At 47.6% G+C, this 22,434-nt stretch overlaps 1 protein-coding gene across 3 annotated transcripts in view; it reads left to right on the forward strand.

The window, feature by feature from the left end:
* SLC12A6 (solute carrier family 12 member 6) overlaps positions 1-22,434 on the forward strand; it is a 3,180,404-nt gene that overhangs the window by 2,404,449 nt on the left and 753,521 nt on the right. For all 3 annotated transcript variants that reach the window (XM_069633764.1, XM_069633765.1, XM_069633766.1), the window contains one exon: positions 18,266-18,434. In XM_069633764.1, coding sequence (XP_069489865.1) covers positions 18,266-18,434 — 169 coding nt within the window. The remainder of the gene's footprint in view (positions 1-18,265; positions 18,435-22,434) is intronic.

The raw sequence follows: 22,434 nt of genomic DNA on the forward strand, positions 1-22,434 counted from the left end.
GCGTTCGGTCTTTCCCCGGTTTTGGGATCAATACTGTGATCGACTCGTTCATGGATGCTGTCGTAGAGCCAGTGGAGAGGAAGGAGTTGTATAGCTTTGCCAGCTTTGGGGCTAGCAGCTGGGCAAACTTCTTGTAGAATTTTGAAGATAAACCGTCAGGCCCGGGAGTAGTGTTTTTCAGGTGGCGAATCGTTTCACGGACTTCCTCTGCTGAGATTAGGCCCTCCAAGTCAGACAGTGACGGGGCTGGCTGTGGCTTTGGGATAGGGGCCAAGAATTGGGAGATGGCTGGGGATAGTGTTGGCGGTCCTGTCATGATTTCCTTGTGGTGCTGCATCATTATCTCGAGCTTTTCAGGGTCCAGATGGTGTAAAGAGCCATTTTTGTCCAGCAGGGCTTGGATGTGGTTCCTGGTTTGGAGCTTTTTCAGTTTGTGTTCTAGGAGCCGGTTCGCTTTGTTACTATTAAGGTAATAGTACTGTTTAGTATAGATTAATGCTCTGGCGGCCCGGTCTGCTAATTGGGTCTCCAGCTCTCTTTTCGCTCTTTTTAGTTCACGGTTAGTTGTTTTCGTATAGCGATTCTTGAGCTTGTTTTCTAGGTCTACAAGTCTTTCCTCCAGCTTACGTTGCTTCATCTGGTTGTGGCGCTTGAGTCTAGCAGTTGAGTCCATCGCCACCCCTCGGATTACCGGTTTCATGGCGTCCCATATTGTTGCCATTGAGGAGTCTGGGGTTGTGTTCTCGATGAAGTAATTCTGTATCGCCTCCGCGAGGTCGGAGCTGGCCACTATGTCGGTAAGGACGTAGTCTTGCAGTTTCCATTGCCGTTGGTTAGGTTCAGGAACTCCGTGAAGCAGCAGCGTCATCGTGACTGGCACGTGGTCAGAGATTGCAATAGGACCGATTTGGATGTTTTCCACGCAGGAGGCCATATTGTTAGCGGCCAGCAAGAGGTCAATCCGCGAATAGCCTCTGTGTGCGTGCGAAAAGAAGGTGTAGTCTTTTTCCCTGGTTGCGTAATCTCCATATGTCTATAGTCTCGGTTTCCCGCAGAAATTCAGCTAGGGCCAGAGATTTGCCAAAGTCTTCCCTCGAGGCTGGTAGCGTCTTGTCCACCCTCGGATCTGGGGGGAGATTGAAATCACCTCCAATTAGCAATTGCCCCGCGGAGAAGGCTATGATAGTCGGGAGCAGATTGCGAAGGAATTGGTCTTGCTCTTTGTTTGGCCCATAGATTGCCACCAGGGTGATTGGGAGTTCGACTAGGAGGCCTTTCATGAGTAGGAATCTACCCTCCGGATCTCTTTGGGTGGTGATCTGCGTTAGGGGGAGATCCTGCCCTAGTAATATAGCGACTCCTCTCTTTTTCTGTGCGGCTGAGGCAAAGTAGCATTTCGGGTAGCGTCGGAAACGGATTTGCTTTTCATCTTCCTCAATCAGGTGGGTTTCCTGGATGAAAACAATGTCAGCTCCTAATTGGTCTAGTTTGTGTTCGACTGACTTCCGCTTTCTTGGTGCATTGAGCCCTTGCACATTCCAGGACGTGATAGTAAGTGTTTTGTCTAGTGAACCCATCCTTTGAGTTTTAAGTAGGTCGGTTTGTGGTCTTCCTTAAAACTTCCTTGTTCCATGTCTTCTGGGGTTTTGTTCCTCCGTTCTCCCCCCTTCATGAGGATCTCTTCCCCTCCCTGCCTCCCTCCCCAAACAGTGACAAGGTTTCCAGACCAGCCTTCGACCAACGGGGCATTCGGCCAGACCGGTGTATTAACTCTGCTTGGAGGCAAACAGTGCCTCTTCTAATGGCCAGTAAAATTCAGGCTGAGATTAGAGAATCCATTTAGTAGTGTCGGCATGAAGCTTTTTGGTATCCCTTGGCATGAGGTGGGCGATTAGTCCATAGGGGGTCTTGGGACTCCCCCCTGCCCATAGGCCTCAGATGGCAAGAACCATTTGCTCAGCGGTTGTTATCCCTTTTTGGCTTGCCTGGGGGGCCTCGAGGTCTGCAGAGCCCCGATATCTTGGTCCAAGCACCGGTGGAGTCCCCACAGGATCTCCCTGGGGCCTCCGTAGCTTCGGTGGGGGATCCCTCCTCGCTTCCCGGGTTCATAAATCGCTCGGCTTCCCTGGGGGAGGGGATTATGCGAGATCTGCCCCCCATTTGAAGACTAGAGCTGTGGGGAAGCCCCAGGGATAGGATGTTTTTCCTCTCACGCAGCCATTCGGCAGGGTCCTGGTACAGGGATATTTTGGCGTCTCGGAAGCTGATTCGGGCTGAGCTTCTGGCTTACTGCATGATTTCTTCCCTGACTTTATAGAAGTGAACCCTTGCTAAAACGTCCGGCATAGCAGTTGCGTTTTGTCTGGCTCTGACCCTGTGGACCCTATCCAGTTCCAAGGGAGCTCTGTCTTGGAGCGTTAGAATGAAGCGGAATAGGTCGTTGACATAGGTGTAAAGTTCTTCGTCCGAGACCGAACTCGGAATTCCCCTCAAGCGGATATTGTTGCGCATGGATCTGTTTTCGGCTCCTTCTTGTTTGTTCTCGTGGGCTTCGCACCTGGCCTCCAACGCAGTGAGTATATCAGCCCTTTCCCCGATCTCGAAGTTTTGCTTGAACAAGGTGGTTTCTATTTCTTCTGTTCTCGTTTCGACTTCCCCCACCCTCTTATCCTGGGACGCAATTTTGACTTTCAGTTCCTATGTCCCTTTGTGGTACTCCTTAGTTATGGCAGAAAGGAGTTCTTGGAGGTCAGCTTTAGTTACTGTTTGGGTTGAAAGCTCACCGCCGGGGTGCAAGGGTGCGCCCGCCGTGTCATTGCGTTCCCCTTTCTTAGTCTTTTCTCCCATGTTGGTAGATAGCAGGGTCGCAATGTCGGTTTGTTAGGATGGTTTTGGGTTCCTGGACATTACTCCTTGTGATTTGAGCGGGAGCCTGTGCGCCCCCCACCCGGGGTGGGTTGTTTTAGCACACCTGGGGCCCCCTTTTGCCCCCATTCCCCCGGCGGGCTGACTTGTTTGGGGATTTTGCTACAGAGCCAACTGAGTGGGTTGCTGCTGCGTTCTTACAGAGGCTTGGAGTTCAGGTGGGAGGTATCAGGGCAACAAGCCGCCCTCGGGCGAAACGCTTCTCTGGTGGCAAGATGGTGTCTCTGGTGTAGGTGCGAAAAGCCCCCCGGCACCGTGAGGTTCGATGTGGGAGGAGAGATGCGGCCTCCCCAGCCAATTTATGCGCAGGTCCCACTCCTGGAAGGGTCCGTGCCTGGGTGGATGGCTCGACCACTCGCCTGGGAGCCTGTGTGGGTGGGTTGGCTTGCGGGCCCAAGGAACTTTTGCAGAATGCGGCAGGTGCCGCCTTACCTTCCTCCGAGATTAAATATCATGATCCCCGCCCCTGGGGCCGCCGGGGGTCCCGAACCTCCCAGGCTCCGGGAGTTGCTCCTGACTGTCTGCTGTAGAATTGGCTCTCGTTCCCCCAGCTCCAGCTGGGGTGCAGGAGGCTCTGGGTCACTCCCGGGCCCCAGAGATTGCGGGTGATGATAAGCTGGGAGGGGGGTGGCCCCACAACCCACCCGGAGAAGTGGTGGTTTTAGCTGGCTTCGCGCTATCAGGACCTGATGATTCCTCCTGTCTGCAGTGGAGGAGGTGTTGGTAAGTTAGGTGAGGGTGGCAGGTCCCCGTGCAGTGATTCTCCAAGCTCGCTCTGATGCCACCGGTAGTTGCCGGAGGGTTCGTTGGGCCGCGTTCAGAGATGGGGCCCACTGGTTTCAATGATGGGGCTCTGCGGGTGTAGGTGCTACGGACACAGTGGTTACAGATGCTCCCCCAGGCTGCCAATAGTCAAGGGTCCTTCGCCTCAGAGAGGGCGGAATGAGAGGCCCCGCGCCGCCGCCCTCCGCAGCGGGGGACGCTCTCCCGCTACTGCTGGCCTGCAGGCGCAGTGCCCCGACCCTCCCGCTCCGGGACAGGGGGATCTCGCAGGGCTCCGACCAGGGGGGGGCCCCGCTGCTTTCTTGGTCGGGCACTACAGCGATTCGACTGCCTCTACAGGTGGGGGCGCAGGAGGCCTCTGGATCCCACCACTTCGGGGATGGGGATCGCGGTCGGCTCCGAGGTGTGCTCCTCCAGCTCCCTCCCGGCTCCGGACGTTGCTGCTGGCAAATTGATGTAGGGTGTGCCCCCAGCACCAGCCCAGACGCTTTAGGCTACTGGCCGACTCCGGACGCTAGAAGCTGCGGATGGCGGTGAGCCAGCGGGTCCGGGGGAGGAGTAGGGGCGGGAACCCTGCGCCACCCATGGAGAAGCGACGGCCGTTGCTGTCCTCCCGCTGTTGAGGTGCTGGTGAACTAAGGGAGGGAGGCAGGGTCCCGTGCTCTGATTCTCCGAGGCCGGACTTGATCTGATGTCGCTGATAGTTGCCGGAGCGAACGTTGAGCCTCTTTTGACGGCCGGACCCACTGATTTGAGCTACGGGCACTGCAGATGCAGGTAAAACAGGCCCAATAGTTGCCGGTGCTCCCCTAGGCCGCAGATGGTCGCGGTTCTTTCACCTCAGACAGGGTGAGGGCGAGGGCGGGCGAAGGAACCTCGTGCTGCCCCTTTTTCGTAGCGGGACTAACCCCGTTGCCAGTCTATAGACCCGGTGCCTGCTCCTTCCATGGTCAGCCACAGCACCAGCACGGATGGGTCTTCCAGCGGTGGTGCAGGGAGCCTCCGGATCCTGCCGCTTCCGGGGGAGAGGTTGCTATAAGCTCCGTGGTGAGCTGCTCCAGTTCCCGCTCCACTCGGGCACTAGAGGGAAGGTTCGATTACACCGCTCCGTGGTCCGCCATCTTGGATTGTCGCTGGCACCAAGACATCTCGCAGGGGGAAAACAGCTTAAACTTGGCCCCCCTCCAGTTTAGGGCAGCGAAATTAAGGCATGGGATGCCGAAGCCTCACGGCTCTGCAGGGCGCCGACTTTGTTCGCGGGAGCCTGAATATACTGGGGCATTACAGGTAAACACGCGGTCGTGGCCGGGAGCTCTCACCGGACCCAACCGTTCACCATGGTGCCAAGCCACGCCCCTGTGCACCCTCTTCTTAAGAAACCCTCTGCCGACCCGTCCTCCACGGCTAACTTTCGCCCAATCTCCATCACTCCCTTCCTGGACAAACTCCTGGAAAAGCTGGCCATCTCCCAGCTTAATCTTCACACTGAATCTGTTGGTTGTCTTCATGACCATCAGTCTGGCTTCAGAGCTGCCAGAAGCACGGAAACCGCTCTACTGAACACCCGTGAAGACATGCTCTCCAACCTTGATTCCAACACCCCGTCTCCTCATATTACTTGATCTCTCTTCTACCTTTGACACAGTCAACCATGCCGTCCTGTTCAACCGTCTCCGCGATAACCTGGGTATCACTGGTCAGGCTTTGGCGTGGCTGACTTCTTTCCTCTCTGATCGACCTTCCCAGGTCCAACTTGTGTCCTTCCCCTCCGCTATCTCTATCTCTACATGTGGTGTACCCCAGGGGTCTAACCTTTCTCCCTGGCTGTTCAACCAATACCTGGCACTTCTTGCCCACCGCATTGCCGCTCTCTGCCCCAACTTTCAGTGCAACAGCCTCTTTCTAAATCTACCTGCTTCTACTCTCTGCAACTCATCTGAAACAGGACTGCAAAACTTGTCCTTGGCCTCAAGCCCAGGGATCTTATCTCGCCAAGACTGAAATCTCTGCACTAGCTCCCAGTGGCTGCGAGGATTAAGTTCAAAACCCTCTGCTTTGTCTACAAGGCCTTCTGGGGCCTGGGGCCTCAATACCTTCAACTCTCTCTTTCTAAATACCTTCCGTCTCGAGCTCTTCGCTCATCCGCATCCAACTCCCTCAGGGTCAGTCGCTTCTCCAAGCAACGAGTGGGTGGTAGATCTTTCTTCGGGTGGGGCCTCCCTCTGGAACAGCCTCCCTGAAACTTGAGAAGAACCATCTCCGATTCCGGAAGCACCTCAAAACATTCTTCCTCTCCCCTGCTGAATTCGTGGCTGAAACTGTACTGGTTACCTGGCCACTCTCTGATCTTGGGCCAAGGTCCCCTCCTCCGCCGGCTACACACTTGCACTGCCTCCCTGTCAACCCCCGTACTTGGGAAGTGTTTTCTGTATTCCTAGAGTCCCCCACCAGCACTTGATAACTGATGCCTGCACTTACACTTGCACTTGCCACCAGCTGGCCCTAAATCTCTTATTGTTTTATTTATTCTATTACCCGATGTATTGCATTGTCCCCACCCCCCTCCCACTCTGCACTTTTCCTCTTCCCCCTTCCCCTGCACTTGCGCGATATTCATGACACTTGGCCTAGTATGATCGCTGTCTCTGTCTTCCCTTAGTTACCTCTCCCTTGCCGCGTCGCGGCTTGAAACACTTGTGTATAGGCACGTTATAAATGCCATATCATATCATATCATACCATACAGTAGGATTAGACGATCAACCTTACTGCCAGTCCTAAGGGATGCTAATATCCGCTTCCATAGGCCTGCTATCCTGTTTCTTCTGAGGGCTGACTCTGTTTTAACTGCGTGGGCATTACTTTCTTTTTTTTTAAAAGAGCCATGCACTTCAGGGAGGGTTTAGACGAATGATCTTATCTGGACATTTGTACTGCTCTATCATTTTTTCGTAGAATTGGGGTTTTGTGATTACTGCTCCTTGTTATCTAGATGGCTGCTGTTGCAAATGTCATCTTTTATTTTATCCTCTGCTTCCAGTATTGGATCTTTTATGTAATGATATTTTATGCATTGTAATTTGTAAGGTAAGGGATTTTATTGATTGCAACTAATATTGTGTTATGTTATTTATGTGTTTGATGGATTTTGAATCCGAATAAACATATTGACTGACTGACAATGTATGCAAAAGAAAAGTGTTCAAGAAATGATATGTCTGGATATCTGAGCCATTGGCTCCCCATCCCCACGTTTTCAGCATGGGACAAGGCGGCATACTCGAGCTTAGCACACTCTTTGGCTTCTCTAGCACGAGGATGCAGTTCAAAGGCTCAGATTCATGTCCTTCTGAGCCAAAGTCTTTTTGTCATTCAAAGTCTCTTATTTCAGAGGTCCTGATGCGACAAATATTAAAGTTCCTTTCTTCTTAGCATTTCACATGTACACAATTTCTTAGGTGGACTATTCACCTCAGTAAGGGCCTGACCATTGTATTGGGACACGTCAGATATACTGCTCGGGTGTTAGTCTGTTTTCTCCCATAGCGGGATGCCCGTGTGAACGTGTTTGTGTTGTAAAAGGGGTGGGGGGAAGGGTAGAGTTCCTAGGTATCCTACCTGGTAGGATGGGGAAAAGGTGTTACAGAGAAGGGGGAAACTGCGTCTCACCATCTGTTATCCCACTCCCCAAAGACCCCCTCACCAAGGTGATCCTCTCGCACTGGTCCACCCCCAGGAACTGGATCCAAAAGCGATGGCCGTGTCCTGGTCACCTGGATGACAGATCGCTGGGGTATATTTTATTAATTTAATAGTTTTTTTTTTTTAATAACCTGTTTAATACCATATGTGAGTTCGGTTCCTAAGCGTGGATCCGGGATTCAAACCTCCGTTGCTCTGCATATGTTGCTTCCAAGACCAGCGTGTTGCCCCTGTGCTATCCTCCGTTCACCTTCCGGGTTTCTCAGTGTCCTCTTCTAATTTTTCCTTCCCATTGAAGTGTGTCCTTCGTGAGCTTTACACATCAACAAATGATTTTACGCATGAACATAACATTGAGCACAAGGCTCCAATCTTCGTAGGACTGGACTTCTTAAGTTAGGGATTTCCATTTCTCGAGTTGGCCATTGTGATACAATTTGTTTGCTTCTCCTCCTTACAGGTTTTGGCAGGAATCTGCAATTTACTGCATTGACCGAAAAGTGACTGTACATATATTTTACATACTTTGTGTTTAAGCAGTGATATTACTGTGTTCTTCATTATTCACTTGTGTTTGTTCTGGCCCTAATAAATTGTATATTTTTGATATACTACTGTGTAATTCTTGTCCTAGTACTGTGTGCTCATCCAAGACCTCAGATCACCCTCTGCTACTCCTGAGACTTAGCCTTGACTGCTCTCCAAGCTACCTTGAATTGTCCTGGCTACCTGTTAGGGAGAATTCTCTGTAAAGGCTAATTTCCCAAACCTAGTGAGTCCCCCAGCAGCTTTGCTGGATTTTTGGGGTTTATTTTTTTTCTTTCTCCTGCTAAGAGTGAGACTCTTTTACTCTCACTCTTAGACATGATTTGAGGTGTTCCTTTGTCTTTCCATGTGTTGTATGGGCTATGGGGTCTTTTAATCCATAGTGTTTCATGTGTTTTTGATGTGGGTTACACGGCACCCACCGTGCCGTAACCCAGGGGGTGTCGTAGCGACCCCCCAACATAGACTCCATACCCTGGGACTGACTACTGTCTCCCAGGGCATGTAAAGTCACCGTTGGCTTTACTAGTCCCAAATTATGAACATAAACCAGTACAAACCATCATATTGTGGACGTACTGGTCGGGGCAATTCGATTGCCCCGGGGTCTGTTGTTCGAGGGGGCACATCTCCGTCCCCCCTGATCGAGTTTTGGCTGGTGGCAGTGGATACTACTTTTTATATTCAACCGCGAATATATCTCTATGGGATTTTCCCATTGTTCGAGGCTACCAACTTTAATTATTTAATTCCTATAGACTCGAACATACCACCGGTTTATTTATTTAATATTAATTCACTGGTTGGTATTTTTTGCCAGAACTCGATTCTAAAATGGCGTTTCTGTTCTCTTCTGTGACTCCAACCCAAGTCGAGCCCTTTGTTCCACTTTTTGGCATGCTTCTCCACAGAAGCCTCCAAAAGTGGTGCCACTCTGTCTGGGTACCACAGGGGATGTGGGAGGGGGTTTAGGCACCCTGGACTGAGTTGCTTTGGCAACTCAAGTCGCACTCTTGTGTGATTGGCCCAAGTGGTGAGCCGGCCGGCTCACCACTTAGCATGTTTGATTGACAGCTAGGCTGAACGAATAGGGGTTTGCTGCATAAAAGCAGGGCTTTGGGGACTGGAACTTCAGAGGTCGCCACAGATCCTAAGAATCTGAGGAGGGGAGAAGCTGAGCCAACCTGCAATGACGACACCACCAGTGGAGCCCTGCTGAACCGTCTCACCACTTTTCCCGACGACAGAGGAGATCTCCAGTCTGGAGAGTCTTCTTCCTTTGACTGGTGGGGATAACCAGTTTTGCCTTCTTTTCACCTTCCTGGAGCATCTCGTGGCCGCCTTGCCCGTGCCAAGCACCCCGGCAACCGGAATACCACAGCTTACCACTACCGCAAAGAGAAGGGTAGTACCTTTTAACCGAAGAACTCCGCGGCTGGTTTCTTCCCTGACAGTGCAACGACCTTCATCTTTCCTCCACGGTGAGACCTCCTCTTCCTCTGGACGAAACACTGACTTGCACCCGCTGCCAGGAACAACTGCCCCCACTGGAGCTTCCTTCACACTTAAGGTACTGTGTCCCGCCTGGCTTCCCTTGCGACAGATCGTTCGGGGTGACAGTAAAGCCTCGACTTTCTAACGTGGGCTGGCCTGGGACAACCTAGCTAACTTTGCCTGACTTTAATTTCGTTCTTTGTGTGCGAACTATCTACAAGACTCTTTGGGCATAACCCCACTGTGTGAACCTGGACCCCATCTGCTTGCTCTCTCCAAGAGTGGGCCTTGCAATTGACTTCCTTGCTCTCCAGTGGAACTCTGCCTATTCTGTCTTACTGTGGTTCTTTTAAAAGTATTGAAATTTGTGTGCTTCCATAACTCTGCCTTGTTCCCTCCCTTTTTAATAACTTATTAGAGTGCCATCTTATGTTAAGCGCTCACCTCAGTCTGAAAATAAGTGGTGTTTCTCATTAAGACTTGTCTAATAAGTAGTGAGGGTTGGATATATATAATAGTGACTGTGTTCTGAATTTACTTTTCTCTTTGTGCTAGTGTAATTTACAAGTGTGTCTTTAAATAAATAATTATATACTTTTACACCAAAGCTCTGGTCAGTGTTTGCTTGTGCTACTGTATCCCTGTACCTATTGTGTATACTCTACATACTGCCTAACTATTCTTGAGGGAAGTCTGACTGTTCAGCCACAGCTACCAAGTGAGTCTGTGTGGTACAGACTACTACCAAGTGGGTTTACTGCCAAACATCTGTAGTCTTAAATCTTTTGCACTGGTCCCTAAGGGAACTGCACAGGATTCTGCCTAACACTACCTTTGCAGAAGTGTTGCCTGTTTCACTAAACAAGGGTGGCCCCCTGAACATCTGTTCACCAGAGCAGAGTTCAGAAATCCATTCTAACAAATACCTAGTCCCAAATGGGGTGACTCCTCCTTGGGAAGATATGATGGTCTCCCTGCATTCGTCACATACCCACACCGTTAGATAAAGGCGCTCTCCTGGTACAGCTGTTATCTTGGTCAGGAATCTTTCCTGCCAAATCCATTTTGAGGGAAACTCTTTTTCAGGGAACTCCTCACCAGGAGGACAACAGGGAGTAAGACGTCCGGCTTTCTTCGTTGGGGAAAAGCGTGATGCAGATCTTGAAAGTTAGGAAAGTCTGTACTGGTAATTGCCTCCTCAGGGAGTCCGGCACTATTGCTACGTTTAGGCGAGATCGATCTCCCCGGACGTCTTAGGTCATCAGTCTCTGGATAAACCTCTGCATTGCCATGCTGGTGTAGACGAGGTCCGACCTGTCAGCAGTCTCCTTACTACAGGAGTTATTCAGGGCAGTAGCCCATGTCTGATTGGCTTTGAGTCATTATCAGGCCTTGAAGGAGCCAGTCCTAGATAAGAGGACATTTGTTTCCTAAGATGGTCCTAATTCCCTTTTTTCCAATTCTTACCATTCCTCAGCTTCATACCAACCAAACGCCATTGGTTTTTCTTGTTGGTTCTTTGGGCAGCAAACCTGGACAACATGTGCTTCGCCCCACACGAAAAACAGGTTGGTTGGACGGGTGGAATGGTTGTCCCCTACTTCCACTCGCTTCCAATATCCCTTAGGATTTCACAGTGGGCAAGGGAATAGGCATTCTTCATTCTGCTTCAAGGGACTTAAGGATGAAGGGGGGAGTCTCTAAATCTGGAGGGTGGTATTTCCTTATTTAAGGGTTGTGGACATGGACAAGTAGGACAGCAACCAAGGGGTTCTGTTAATTCCTTCTTTATTTTCTTTTAACATGGCTGTCATATCCTCAACATCCTTTCTGCAATATTCTGCTCTGTGGGTTTCCAAGTTTGTCTCCGCTGGTATCTTTTAGGGGACTGGTCCCCCTATTCTTTCACAGGTTTTCTCCTTTTCAGCTACTGGTTTCCAGTGGACTCGACTAGTGCACTCACAGGGTTTTTTCCTTCTCCACAACACACCCATGCACACCACTCTGGTTTTTCCTTGTATCTGTCCACCTCCTGCACTAGGCAAAAGAATGACCAAATCTTTAGGTTCCTTCCCTCCTTTAACACACCTCCTGTTTCCTCATTGTGTCTTTTCAACTTCCTCTCGTTTCACACCCTCCATGTCTGATTCTGGCTTTTCCCTTGATTTCTGTTAGAAGGTTGCACATGAGGCATCGCCCCCTTTCAGTCCCCCTTGGAGACCCAGGGCTCCATACCGCCGGGCCCTGCATGTGTCTTTTCCTCAGCTGCCTGATCTTGACTTGCTGATTGCTATGAAGAACATCCACCGTCTCCATGACACTGCCGTGTTTCCGACTGAAGGGTGGTGAGTGTGCACAGACTATATTTATATTCACTTTCAATTAAGTATTTAATTCAATCGTCTCTTCGTGGGGTGACAAACCCACTAGAAAGGTGTCTTCGTGAAAAGCACTCGCAGTTCAAATGAAAAAAAGTCCTTGGCTACAAAGCCAGCGGTGTGGGCTGCACTCCCGAATACCACATAGTTGTGCGTAATGTTCTTGATAATTTAAAGAAATAGTATTCAGAATGTCAAAATCTGCAGTGTTCTTTATTTTCTAATGATTTGTCTTAAGAAAAGTTGAATATTCTTCAATGGATAGCAGATGCATGTTAGGTCCAATGCATTTCAGACATGTATGTCCTTTGTCGGGGCCAGTGCTGTCTTCTAGCTAGGACCGATAATTACAAATCATTATCCATAGCCGTCAGTATTCATTTACATTAACCACATAGATATAGCAAAAACATTTTTTACAAAACCAGTATGCATTTTGTGCACAGCATGCAAAGTGCCATCACACATTTGTATGAAATAAGACAAGAAAAAAAGTCACGCATGGCATTATTACATAATGGATACGTACGTAGTATGACGTTGCATTGGTAGGAGAAATGGAGAAACAGAAACCGTTCTATTAGCTAGAGTAATAAATCATATGATCATATTTTATACAGAGGCGAATTTGCTAGTAAACTGACCTGTTGGTGCTCACAACAGCGGATATATCTGCAAAGTTATAATAAGTATGATGTCACTCAGGTGTGTTATTATGACCAATTATCAAGAAAATGCGTGTTCGACATATATTAATATCTTAATATATTACCTATATCTTAGTTCTGCATTCCACTCATAAATGGGAGCTATCACAGTAAAAGCTTGGTGTTCCTCGTATTTGATACGTTGTGGCAAAGACCCTATATAAAGATGCAGTTCGAGTTGTCAGAGATCACATAGCTATATAGTTTGAATCATAGTGGGTCTTTTGATATCATACTGTCATAATGCACTCCTCGTACGTGGTTCTTACCAGAATTGCTGAACTGTGTGTCCTGCAAAAGACACTGCAAGGGTGCATAGTGTGTAACAGTTGTTAATATCAACTGAAATATGTTGTCATGGAAACCCTTATGATTCCTGATACTGTATGCGGTCGGCCATCTTGGAATGGCTCGACTGCATTATTACTTAATGTAATGTTCCACTAAAAAGAAATGTAACGGTGGTTGCAACCATCGTTGTTTGTAATCTTTTATTCTAAATGACAATCGAATTGTCTTTCAAATTTTGGATGTATTTATATCTTATTGCGCATTTGCCGATACTATCCAGTATGTACCGATAATTCCCATGTTAGTTGTATCGTAACACTGATTTCTAATGTTTCCCCCAACTCCCGCGCCTGTATCGTCTCTGCAACAGTTAGTGTTTCCACCCGCTCTGGCCCTCCCTGTGCCGGCTGGCGCTGAGCCTCTCTTCCAGATGGTCATACCTGGGGTGGCCTTGGTCCCTCAACTGCCTGGGGCTGCTCAGGATTCAGCACCTCCAACCTCTCCCTCGTACCCCGCCTAGGCAGCTCTCCAGTCTCCGGCCCCGCCGGCTCCACTGTCTCTATTGGTCGCCTCCCCATCCTGTCATGGCCATGTAAGTGCAAGGCACCATACACTCCCCCACAAGCCCAGACATTTGGGCAGAGAAAAGGAACGGGACAGGAAGTCCTCCTGAGACAACCACCGCCCAGGCAAGTGAGTTGTGGGGAACAAAAATGATTGCAGGGAAAGAAACCAACGATGTGAAGCGCCTCCCCAAGAGAGAATACTGGAGTGTCTCAATGGCCCATTTCATGGATATGAATTCCTTTTTTTTACTGTGGTGTATTTGATTGGTTCTTTGTCCTTATTTCGATTTTTATAGGTATCCTAATCAAAAGATCCAAAGACGATTTTATTTTGTTCTTTTTTTTAAAAACAAATATTTTTTTGGAGCCGATTTTAGGCAGCCTACAAAAATCAAAATAATGGAATTTGTTCACCTTCCTAGACCCAAAGGAGGTGGCTCTCCCTTGGGGAGAGGTGTCAAACTCCCTGAAGGTGTTACATTTCTCATCAGCAAAGAAGAAAGTGATTTGCTGAATAACTTGAAACTGAGGAAGAATAGAAAGACTGAAAGGGGAGATCAAGGCCATCTCCGGGGAACGACATAGAGCCTGGGGAGTTGGGGAAACACATATATGATAACCTGCTTAGATTTCCCAGTCAGGGAGGCATTGACCCAGTTGAGGCCGGTTGTCCTTAATCCTTCCACCTGGGGTCCTCTGTGTCAAAGGTAATTGTGAGATCTAACAGAAAAATCACTATGTTCTTGGCCTTTTCAGCAACAGCTAGGTTATCATACCACACACAGGAAGTGCAGCTGATTCCGTTCAAAGATCTGCCCAAGTCCCGGACTGGAAGTTGTCCAAGATGTTATTGAGGGCGATAGTCTTAGATCTGTGATGTGACAATGGTTTCTAGAATTTTGGATGCATGAGGAAAAATAGAATTCGGTCTATATTTAGGGGCGTTACCAGGGTCAAGCAATGGCTTTTTCCGAACAGGATGGATAAATGTATAATAGAAATAGTAAGGGGACACAGTTTCATAAAACGATAACTTGATCTGGAAACTCCTGCATGATAGAATGGGATAGGATCAGAACTTAAATTAGAAGATTTTGATGGTGCTGAAAAGTGAGGGCAAATATTTTGAATAAACCATCGTACTACTGGGAGTAGATGGAATGTCCATGGGGCTTAGACTCAACAACAGTTATTGACACAGCCTCCTATTGCAGAGAAGGAAGCCCTTATTTGCCTGTTGTTTTGCCACTGAACAAAAAGAAGAGGTTGTTGCAAAGCTGAAGTGGCTGGCTAGAATGGAAATTTTTGGATAGCCTGGAAGATGCATTTGTTTTGGGATAAACTAGACTAATATGGCTTCACGCATCCCGGAAGTTGATGTTTATGCTGCTTTGCTTTTATCACTGGTGGAGGATTCAATGTTTATTTTTTGTCTGCGAATCAGTGAAAATGTCGGTTTGGCTTTACATGTTTTTACAGGATCCAATACATTATAGGGACTGGAAACTGAAGTTGTAGCAATTGGTCAGGGCTTTACAATTTGACTAGTCTTGCAGAAAGAGATTTGGACCCACTTGATCAACAATAGATTTAGAAATCTTAAGGACACTCGCTGCAAGATTTTCTTCCAAGCATTTCCAGACATTTCCCCATCCAGCTTTGCACATGCCTTCATTCTGGTACAGTTGAAATTGCTTTATAGCTACCCCTGAACCAACAGGTTTTCTGTTCAAAAACATTGCTAATTTAATAAATTGTGAGCAGGCCACTTTAGTGAGACCAAAAAGCGAGAAAGTGCACTTGAGAAAAAACAGGGAAAGCAAAAACTGCCTTGTGGCAATGCCTTACCCGTAAACAAGAGCAGATATAAATAAGCCCAGAAGATTGGAAAAAAGGCATTGATTTCACATTCCTTTTCCTCACGTGAACTCTTCAAAATGGTTTGAAAGGTGTTTCTCACTCATCAAGATACTGGCTCAGCACCACCTTTCCAATCACTCTACAATAAATTGATTGAGCTCTTCCGTGATAAAAATGGATGGCATCCGTAAATCCACTTCTTGCTCCCTCTCGTCTTCCTTCTGTTCACCTTGCCCAGTCATTTCCCATGGATTTGGCACGAACCACAGAACAGTGTTACTAAATTGCAGAAATCTGTAACTTAGGTCTCAAATTTGGGACACAGTCATCATATCCTTGGTGACTCCACCTTTAAGATCATAACCATGTACAGCATAATTCAATAAGAGTGAAAACACACCATTTGTATTGTGAGAAACCTGAAGGTGTCTCACCCACTAGTCCACTGGGATCTGTCATCCAGGTGGCCAGGACACGGCCATCGCTATTGGATCCAGTTGCTGGGGGTGGACTAGAGCGGGAGGATCACCTGGGTGAGGGGTCTTCGGGGAGTGGGACACCGGGATGGTGAGACGCAGTATCCCCTTCCCTGTAACACATTTACCCCATCCTATTAGATAGGATACCTAGGAACTCTACCCTCCCTTTTACAACACAAACACTTTCACACAGACAGTCCGCTATGGGGGAAAACAGACTAACACCCGAGCAGTATATCTGATGTGTCCCAATACAATGGTTAGGCAATTACTGACCATCACACACACTTGACTTCCATTAAGCTTCCCCACACGGCTAAAAGGCAGAGCACACCCTGAACGAGGCAAAGCACACGAGGAAACAGCAGTTTCGAGACGGCAGCTGGACAAGAGAAGAAAGACGGCAAAACAGGAAGGGATCGCAAGGATGGGGGTATTCAGGGAGTGCAATTGGGACACTGAAGGGTGACACACGGTATCCGCTTCCTTATGACACCTTTTCCCCATCCTACCAGGTAGGATACTTATCCACTCACCCCTCCCACCCCCTTCTTCAACACAAACACTTTCTCATGGACAGTCCATCGTGTGTGACAGCGGACTAACACCAGAGCCTTATACCTGACATGTCCAAATGCAAAGGTCAGGCAATTACTGATAACTACACACACCTGACTTCCATCACACTTCCCCACACGGATAAAAGGCGTAGCACGAAAGCACACTCTGAGCAAAGGCAAACGCTTGAGGAAGCAGCTATTTCGGGATGGCAGTTTAAACCAAGGAGAAATGTGGCGAGACCAGAGAGGACGAGAAAGGGGGGAGTTACCCTTGTCGCAAAAGATCGTGACTTTCAAGAAGCCTCAAGGAAAAGAAACATAAGAACAGGAATCACAGCTGACGAATGGTGTAGCGTGTGTCAAAGGCACACAGGGCCCTCCTGCATTGATATCCAAGGCGTGGAGAAGCGATTGCCACCCTGGTACTGTCCTTGACTCCGACAGCAAAGCAACGTCAACGAGTACAGCACAGCCGCTGAGTCGGGATAAATTGATAGCAGAAGGTTGCAGACGGCGACATTGTATGAACAAAGAACTTGTGTGCAATTGAACTTTATGAAAGAAAGTTAAGTACCAGATACAGAATGGCCGGCACCATGTCGGTGCTCACTCGAAGGTCACTGTTCCGTACCCCCCTAGAACATGTAAATATTGAATGGTGAAATCAAAGTGGTCCTGCAGCAGGTTAAATTAAATCCTGTGCACATTCAAAAGACTTTGATTGGCAACAAACTGAAATTGACCCCAGCCCGGAAGAAGGAGACTAATTGGTAAAAAGGGGATCTCAGCCCGGAAGATGGGGATCCGGGGTGAACCGTAAACTCACCCATGAAGATATTGTTGTGGCAATTGTGAACCAGACTGAGGGATGCCTGCAAATTAAAGTTGGTCTGAACCTGGCTGAGGGAGACTAATTGTGAATCTGAGCCCGGCTGAGGGGGATCCCGGGCGAAGAGTAAAGCGCCCGACTTGAATATTTGAAAGGAACTTTTCTTTGTTGTTTTGGTGCATCAGGCCCTCTGATGAAAGAGACTTGCACTAAAAGAGACTTGGGAACTGTGAGCTTGTGCTGAAGAAGCTCATGAGTGTGCTGTGCTAGAATGACCCGTCTTGTCCTGTGCTAAAAACATGGGGATGGGAGGCCAACGGCCTAAACAACCCAACTTATCATTTTGTGAACACTTTTCTCTTTTTGTGAAAATTATCCCACGCTGTTTTGTAGCATAGCGGGTAAGGATTGGCAATAGTTTTTTTTTTTTTTGTATAGGCCCTTTTCATATGACTAGACTTCACTGGGCTGTATTATTATTTGATGGTCGTAGCTTGCTCCCATCATAGATTTAGATGGGTGTTTTTCACACCCTTCATAAAGTTCAATAAACACCCTTGAACTGTGATCACTTGTGTCTGTCTTACTATCATGCCTTCCTTACAGTATCCATCTGCTCAAGAAGCCAAATACATAACCATTTTGACTTTTCCAATCTCAGACCAATGTTTGGTCTAGTGTGCACTTCTTATTCACTCTAAAGTGTTCCGTTCACAACTTCCAGCCTATTGGTATTGCATCTGTGAAAGGTACTTGCATCTTGTTTAACAATTACCTGCTTATGTTCTATCCAAGGCAAGCATCTATTGGCTTTGTAGGGGTGCACTATGGACGTTATTGCTGTCATGCACAGTGCAGAAGGGTGTAATCTTGGATAGCATTGTAAGGAACTTGATAATTGTTACAAAGGTGCCCTACTGAAATATAAAATAATTCGGGCATGATGCAACATCATAGACTGCATCACCAGCAGGATAGTAAGAATCTTTGTGGCGCACCCTTTCGTGTGATGTTTTATAAAGCAAATCAGAGGATTTGTACACTGTGTTTGTATGAATTGATGATTTTTAGGGTGGAGGTAGCATCTCTGTCCTCAGGAATTGTCAGCATCAGACCTTTGCTTAATTGTCTGCTTACCTATTCAGGCCACAGCTCCTGGTGCTGCTGAAGCTGGATGAGGACCTCCATGTGAAGCACCCCCGTCTGCTGACCTTCGCTTCCCAGCTCAAAGCAGGAAAGGGGCTCACCATTGTGGCTTCTGTACTGGTGGGCAACTTCCTGGACAGCTATGGGGAGTTTCTGGCAGCTGAGCAGGTAAGTGATTGATTGCCTAAATTTGGAAGCCATGTTATTGAGTTTAAAGCTACTTCTTTTTGTCCATCTATGCCAATAACCTTTTCTCAATGAGGTGTCTGACCTTTGTATTTGATATAATAATAATATAATAATAATAATGAGGAGGCAATGGAGGGGGGTGGCAGCGGTTGCTTACTAGTGGTGTACGGCGCCAGGTGGCCTGCTCCTTGAGGCTAGTAGTTACTATATATGTGTACCTCAAGGTCTTAACTGTTTCAATTTTTGAGCCCTAAGGATTCAGAGTTCAGAATCGTTAATAGGCAAATGTTGAACCACATATTAATGCAGTTGGACCTGGGAAGATACTAAAGGGATACAAGGACAACACTGGTGTAAAACTGGAATACATGTTGTCAGTTTGCACCATCATTTTCGGTTCGTAGCAAAGCCTGCTTTATTGCCTTGCAAACAAATCTACAGAGCTACATGTTCACTTGTCTATTAACTAACACTGTCGATCCCACCATAGCTTCTCCTATATAGGTCATATGAGAAACCTGAAGGTGTCTCACCTGCTAGTTCCTGAGGGCCTGTCATCCAGGTGGCCAGGACACGGCCATCACTTTTGGATCCAGTTCCTGGGGGTGGACCAGTGCGGGAGGATCACCTGGGTGAGGGGCCTTCGGGGAGTTGAAGTGGGAAATAGGATGGCGTGACGCGGTCTCCCCTTCCCTCTAACACCTTTACCCCTACCTACCAGGTAGGATACTTTGGAAGTCAACTCCCCTGCCCCCTCCTTTCCCAACACGATCACTCTTACGGACAGCTCACTGTGGGAGAAAACAGGCTAACACCCGAGCTGTATACCTGACATGTCCCAATGTCATTGCACACACCTGCCTTCATCACACTTCCCCACACGGATAAAAGGCAAAGCATGAAAGCACACTCTGAGCGAGGCAAAGAACACAAAGCAGCAGCAGTTCGAAGATGACAGTTTAATACAAGGCGAAAGACGGCAAAACTGAAAAGGATTGAAAGGAGGGAAGTGCCCTTGATCTTTTCATCGAAAGACTGTTACTTTCATGAGCCTCCGAGAATGATATGAAATGGCATTTGTAACGTGCCTATACACAAGTGTTTCAAGGCGCGACGAGGCAAGGGAGGGGGAACAGAGGGAAGACGGACAACGATCCTACTAGGCCAGATGTCATTCAGATCGTGCAAGTGCATTGGAAGGGGGAAAGGAAAAAGTGCGAGGGGAAGTGCAGTACATGGGAGAGGGGAAAGTGCAGTACATGGGATAGTAGAATAAATAAGATAAATAAGCGGCAGGATGGATAGGAAATTTAAGACCAGAAATCAAAGCTGATGATTCCTGCATTGTGTGTCGGAGATACCCGGGGCTCTTTCGTGTCGATAGTCAAGGCAGGGAGAATCGTTTGCCACTGTGATACTGTCCTTGGCTCCTACAACAAAGCAGCCCCCATGAAGTCTGCGCAGCCGGTGAGTGGGAGAGACTGATACCAGACCGGTCTGTGTTGAAGCCAAGGTTGCAAGCTGCAACATTGTATAGTGAAAGCTGAAGAGAACAGTGTATGAAGCGTATGTGGCAAGGAACGCGAATTAAACAGAAGAGGAGTGAGTGAACTTTGAAGCCAAGATACAATACCGTAGAGTGGTCCGGTACCACGTGGTTACTCAATTGAATGTCTGTTAGGTATCTTGCTGAAAAATGGCAATTGTGAAAGTGATCAAGAAATTGTGAATTTGAAGTGGTCCTGCAACGGGTCAAGTGAAATCCTGTGCACATTCGAAAGTCTTTCATATTTGATGAAAAAGTATATATATATGAAGTTGGTCTGAGGCCGGCGGGGGGAGATCAGCTAAAAGCTTTTGGTTAAAGCAAGTTTGTGTTAAGAATTACAATTGAAACTGAAATTGGTCTGAACCCAGTGAAGGGAGACTAATTGTGTTAAAAGAGATCTAAGCCCGGCTGAAGGGGATCCGGGGTGAACCGTGTGCCACCCGAGAAAGAATATCCTATTCTGTGAACATTGTATAAAGCAGATCTGAGCCTGGATGAGGTGGGTTCGAGGTGAATAGTGAATCGCCTGAGAAATTGAGTACTTGTGAGAACCTTAAAAAAGAAGGGAACTTATTGTTTGTTGGATACCTCAGACCCTCTGATGCAAGAGACTTTGAGAGGCGAAGAGACTTGGGCACGGAAGGCCCTGATGCTTATGTTTGAACTGTATCATTATGCTAGAAACTCCAGAGACTGTGCTAAGCTCGAGAGCCCCACCTTATCCCGTGCTGAAAACGTGGGGAAGGGAGGCCAATGGCCTGAACATCCTAACACTTTGTGCACACATTGTTTACCAAACTATTTGTATTTAGAGTTAAGGATTGGCAATAGGTTTGGTTCAGAGCTTGCTCCCATCTGTAGATTTAGCATTAGATGGACGTTTTTCAAACCTGTTAAGTTGAATGAACACCCTTGAACTGTGGTCACTTGTGTTTGTCTTACTGTTGATACTATGCCTTTCTAACAGTCAGGACCCCATAACAAAAAAAAAGCAACTTTGTGACTCGAAACTGAATACAGTTCCTAAGAGGAGGCCTCCCTTCCCTCCCCTTTCCTGTTCAAGTTAGATTGATAAGTCCATAGTCAACGTAGATGTCTTCATTGGCTTGATCAAGTGATTAATACTTTCTGGAGGGCTTCTGACCAAAGATGAACAGAATTGCTCTCTTCGATCACACAGACACACATTGCTGTCATTTTCCATGTTCACCTGCTCTATTCCTTGCCCTAAAATATCTGTATCATGCGACCCATCTGCTGCCTGTGCTGAATTGCTTGCTACCTTAGCAGCTTTTACAGTTTCAATTAAGAAAGTTACTTCAGAAAAGGTATTCGAGGAAATACATTTACAATTAATGAACTTTTATTACTTGCTTAAATACCGGAGACCAGTGTTTAAGTGTGGGACTGGATTTCAAAACGGTGTTCTGCGTTGTCTTACTTCCAAGACAAACACGCTGCCCCTGAGCTATCCTCCCACCCTAATGATTAATCATTATGATTAAGGCCATACATATTAGCTGTAGGAAGTAAGAACATCTTAAAGCTTATTATTTAAGTTTGTATCTGGAGTGATTACACAATAAAATAATCAAGTGATTAGCTAAAAAGGTTAACCAGGTCATATAAGAAAGATACTCTCTTCTCTTGGAGGAAATTCATCACTGTTTGGCAACGAGAGCCATTGGGCTATTGCCTTCCTAGGAGCTCTGAAAGGACTTGTACTCTGTGCGCTTTCTGGTATCGAAGGACAACGGCATGCGTCCCATCATGGTACTGCATCTCCTGAAATATTCCTGCGCATGGGCAAATTCAAGATAGTTACCTTGGTCTCTATCTAGTCTCTCCAGCTGTACTACTCGCATTGCTGAACTTTCAGTATACCTACTACAATGTGATTCACCCGAAGCACAGGAAGTGCCTCTGATCTGTTGGTGGAAACACCCATAAACATTTCGAAGTCCTGCTGTTTGGCCTTTCCTCAGCCCTGCGGGTCTGTGGTGGCCGCATGTTTCAGCAGGAAGTGACTTTACCACTTTCCACTACCTGAACAATTGTCTCATTCAAGCCTGAATCCCAGACCAGGTGAGATCACACATACAAAACACCAGTTATGTGCTGCTCAACTTGGGTGTTGAGTTGATACATGTTTTGATGTTGCTGTTTAGTTTTTGTTTGTGTTCCAGAACTAACTGGAGTTCTGGAACCACACTGCTGTTGGGGCTGAGCTGGGCCCAGCGCCTGTTGCTCGCTCCTCTGTTACTTAAATAAAGTACCTTTTGTTAATTTACCGGTGTCCGGCGTAATCTCAACACTCTCAACTTGGGCTGCACCCCGAACTGTAAATCGTCCTACATTTTGTTTTCCTGTTGCTCTAATTCGTGGGGGCCGTCCGTGACACTCTCTTGGGAAGGGCCTTTCCTCACGAAG

The sequence above is a fragment of the Ambystoma mexicanum genome, chromosome 13 (genome assembly GCF_040938575.1).
Source record: "Ambystoma mexicanum isolate Mex_15411 chromosome 13, UKY_AmexF1_1, whole genome shotgun sequence".
Classification (NCBI taxonomy): Eukaryota; Metazoa; Chordata; class Amphibia; order Caudata; family Ambystomatidae; genus Ambystoma; species Ambystoma mexicanum.